General features: G+C 39.4%; 1 protein-coding gene across 1 annotated transcript; it reads right to left on the reverse strand.

Moving 5' to 3' along the window:
* Positions 1-340: 340 nt before the first annotated feature.
* Positions 341-3,393, reverse strand: LOC149028884 (uncharacterized). The gene is made up of 3 exons (XM_089168778.1): positions 3,186-3,393; positions 1,737-1,895; positions 341-945 (listed from the first exon to the last, which is right to left on the reverse strand). The coding sequence occupies exons 1-3, from the start codon at positions 3,391-3,393 to the stop codon at positions 341-343; spliced, it is 972 nt and encodes a 323-aa protein (XP_089024904.1).
* Between the last annotated feature and the right edge of the window lie 824 nt (positions 3,394-4,217).

A 4,217-nucleotide genomic window follows, 5' to 3' on the forward strand; every position in this document is an offset into this window, starting at 1 on the left:
GAATGATCCATGATTAAGCTAGCATGACCGTGCCTCGGAAGGCTGGCTACTTGAGCCTGACTTACGAAAAGTCGGGACCACCCTCGGAAGGAATGATCCGTGATCAGCTAGCATAATCAGGCCTCAGAAGGCTGCCTTGGAAGGCTAGCGTACTAGAGCCTGACCTCGGAAAGCCGAGATCACCCTCGGAAGGAATGATCCTGGATCAGCTTTAGAAAGCATGATCAGAAAACTAGTTCAACAAAAAAGACCTTTTTGCGCAATTTGAAGAAGAATCTTTTGGTGACAATGGTTGATAGAAATAATTTCTTCAAGAATATCAGAAAATTCTACTCCCTTTCTATTGATAATACTTCTTGAGGTGAATTACATTCCATGGTCGCCTCAAACAGCTTCCATAAACATCCTTGAGCCAATATGTATTTTTGCTCATAGTCTTTGTTACCACATATGGTCCTTCCCAGTTTGCGGAGAGTTTTCCACAATTTCTCGGGTCTGATGCTGATATTTTCCTTAAGACCAAGTCCTCAACTTTAAAAGACTTAGGTCTGACATGAGCGTTATAGTATGCCGCTGTTCTCCTCTGGTACTCTATATTTCGATACAAAGCCTTCTCCCTAACTTCATCCAAAAACTCTAGATTTACCCTCAATCCTTCTTCGTTGGTTACTGGATCAAACCTCTTTGATCTATTTGACCCAACCATTACCTCCACTAGAGCCAATGCCTTGGATCCATATGCCAACTTAAAAGGTGTTTCTCCCGTTGGTGTTCTGACTGTAGTTCTATATGCCCATAACACATGAGGTAACTCATCAACCCATAGGCTGTTTGCCCCATCCAGTCTTCTTTTAATTCCCTGTAAGAGAATTATGTTAGTTATCTCGATCTGACCATTGCATTGAGGATATGCCACAGAAGAGTTTTTGCATTCGATGAGGTAATCTGCACAGAATTCCTTGAACCTTTCATTGTCAAAATGAGTTCCGTGATCTGTCAATAAGACTTTTGGTAGACCATATCTGAATATGACCTTATTTCTGAAAAACTTCTCAATTTGATTTGTTGTGGTTGTGGCTAAGGCTTCTGCTTCCACCCATTTTGTAAAATAATCGATTGCAGCTACCACAAATTTTCTTCCTCCAAACGCAACAGGAAATGGACCAAGTAAATCCATCCCCCACATTGCAATTGGAATGGGATTGAGGATTGATGTCAGTTGTTCTGTTGGTTGGTTCTGGATTGGAGCATGAATTTGGCACTGATGGCATCTTCTTACATATTCAATTGCTTCAACCTGCATTCGTGGGCAATAAAATCCTTGCCTCATAATTTTATAGGCCAAAGCTTTCCCACCTAGATGACTTCCACAGATCCCTTCATGGACCTCCGCCAGAGCATATTGTGCATCAGATGGTCCCAAACATTTCAAAAGTGGCCCAGAAATTGTTCTTTTATAAACTTTGTAGCTCTTCTTTTCAAAGTTCTGGCCTTTTCTCTATCTTCAGGGAGAATATCCTCTTTAAGATACTGTATAATAGGATCCATCCAAGACACTTTTGCATCAATTTCCATTATCTCTGGCTCTAAATATGCTGGAATATCCAGCTCCTCAATATATACAGCCTGTGGTAGAGAAGTAAATTTTGCGGATGCTAACTTCGCAAGAGAATTTGCCATTGTGTTCTGATTTCTGGATATTCTCATAATTGAGAATTGTGAAAACCATCTTTTACATTCTAACACCTTCTTAAGATAACTGATCATTCGATCATCCTTCGCTTCATATACTCCTGTAACTTGACTGACCACCAGCTCAGAATCACTTTTCACTTCAATGTTTTGCACACATAGGGATTTGGCTAGTCGTAATCCCGCAATGAGAGCTTCATACTCTGCTTCATTATTTGAAGCACGAAAGTTAAATCAAAGAACGTTCTGAATTACAAATCAGAACGGACTTTGTAAAATCACGCCTGCTCCTGATCCCTGAGAATGACTTGATCCGTCCAGATGAAGAATCCACCCAGTAGATATTTCACTAGAATCTTTCTGCTCTTCTGGTGATGAAATACTTTCAGCAATAAAATCAGCTAAGACTTGTGCCTTTATCGCAGTTTTAGGCTTATAGTCTATATTATGTTCTGTTAATTCTACTGCCCATGATACCATTCTCTCGGCAAGATCAGGCTTATGTAATATTTTCTTTAAAGGCCAGTTAGTAAGAACAATAATTGGATAAGCCTGAAATTAGGGCCTAAGTTTTCTGGCCGCTATTATCAAAGCTAAGGCCTGTTTTTCAAATTCTGGATATCTAGACTATGCATCTAACAATGTATGACTTACAAAGTAGATAGGATATTGGACAGTACCTTCTTCCCGGATTAATACTGCACTCACTGCCGCTTTTGAAGAAGATAAATATATCTACAAGACTTCCTGTGGCTTTGGCCGAGATAGAACTGGCGGACTGGTCAACCTCCTTTTTAATTCTTCAAACGAATTTCGACAGTCCTCCGACCATCTGAATTCGTTAAGTGCATTTAAATTTTTCAACACCTTGAAGAATAATGCACACTTGTCCCCTGATTTGGATATGAATCTACTTAATGCTGCAACTCTTCCTGTTAAACTCTGGACCTCCTTCATATTGCTGGGTGCCGACATATCTAGAATGGCTTTGATTTTTTCTCGATTTGCCTCAATACCCCTCTGTGTAACCATATAACCCAGGAATTTACTAGATGAAACTCCAAATGCGCACTTCTCAGGGTTAAGTCTCATTCCATTCCTTCTGAGTACATCGAAGCATTCTTTTAGGTCAGTGAGATGATCATATCTGAATTGGCTTTTTACGAGAAGATCATCAACATAAACCTCCATATTCCTTCCGATCTGATCAGCAAACATCTTATTCATTGCCCTTTGATATGTTGCTCTAGCATTTTTTAACCCGAAAAGCATAACCTTGTAACAATAACTTTCGCGATTTGTCATAAACGCCGTGTGAGGTTGGTCCTCCTTCTTCATAAGAATTTGATTATAGCCAGAATAAGCATCTATAAAACTTAACATTTGTTGACCTAATGTGGCATCAATTAACTGATCAATTCACGACAAAGGATAACAATCTTTGGGACAAGCCTTGTTCAGATCAGTGTAATCCACGCACATTCTCCACTTGCCATTATGCTTCTTCACCATTACGACATTTGCCAACCATTTGGGACATTCAATCTGCTCAATAAATTTTGACTTTCTGAGCTTTTCCACTTCAACTTTGATCGCATCATGTTTTTCTGATGAAAAATTCCTCCGTCTTTGTTTTACTGGTTTAGCAGTATTGTCTATCCAGAGACAGTGTTCTGCTACCTCCCTGCTCAAACCTGGCATGTCTTGTGTTGACCAGGCAAAGACATCTGCATTTAATCGAAGAAATTCTTTCAATAGGTCCTTGTCTTGATTGGTCTGATCAGCCCCAATCATGGTCCCCTTGTCTGGATTTTCGAGATCAAAAGAAATTTTTTCTAGCTTCTCCACTGGTTCACCTCTCTGAATTTTTTCTTCATCCCTATTATCCATAACCTCAACAGTAAGGGCAAGAGCTTTATCTTGTGACTTAGAATCTTTCAAGAAAGTTGTATAGCTTTGCCTCGAGGTTCTCTGATCAGATTTGCATTCTCCAATGCCTCCTTCAGTTGGGAATTTTACTTTTAAATGCCTCATTGAAACCACAGCTCCAATAGAATTCAGAGTTGGCCTTCCTAGAATTATATTGTAAGCTGACAGATTCTTTATCAACAAAAATTCAGTAACTGTTGTTACTGTTTGTGGATATGTTCCCAATGTAATTGTTAACTCCACAGTTCCTTCCATCGAAGTAGATTCTCATGAAAATCCAAATAATCTTGTTCCACAAGGTTTTATCTTGACAGTATCCATCTTCAACCGTTGAAAGGCTTCGTAAGACATAATATCTACAGAAAACCCCGTATCAATTAAAACCCTGTGAACATCTCTATTTGCCACCTCAATGACTACAACGATGGCATCATCATGTGGCTCTTGAATTCCATCCATCTCTTCCTCTGTGAAGACTACTTCCTTCATCTTCTTAATTCTTTTAGGAATAACATGAGATTCGACAGCATTGACATACCTGGCATGAGCCTTAGATTTTGAAATTGAGTTCAAATCTAAATCCCCCAAGATGATCA

Source organism: Hakea prostrata, chromosome 1, assembly GCF_041222555.1.
Source record: "Hakea prostrata isolate BN-2017 chromosome 1, UWA_Hpros_2, whole genome shotgun sequence".
Lineage (NCBI taxonomy): Eukaryota > Viridiplantae > Streptophyta > Magnoliopsida > Proteales > Proteaceae > Hakea > Hakea prostrata.

Bases quoted from the DNA above. Each gene is read 5' to 3' on its own strand.
- LOC149028884 (XM_089168778.1), bottom strand. From the start codon at position 3,393: ATGCCAGGTTTGAGCAGGGAGGTAGCAGAACACTGTCTCTGGATAGAC. The intron at 1,896-3,185 runs GCAAGTGGAGAA...ATAATGAAGCAG, and splicing joins AATGGTGAAGAAGCATAATG to AGTATGAAGCTCTCATTGCG. The intron at 946-1,736 runs GTAAAAGATGGT...AATTCTGTGCAG, and splicing joins TCTTAAGAAGGTGTTAGAAT to ATTACCTCATCGAATGCAAA.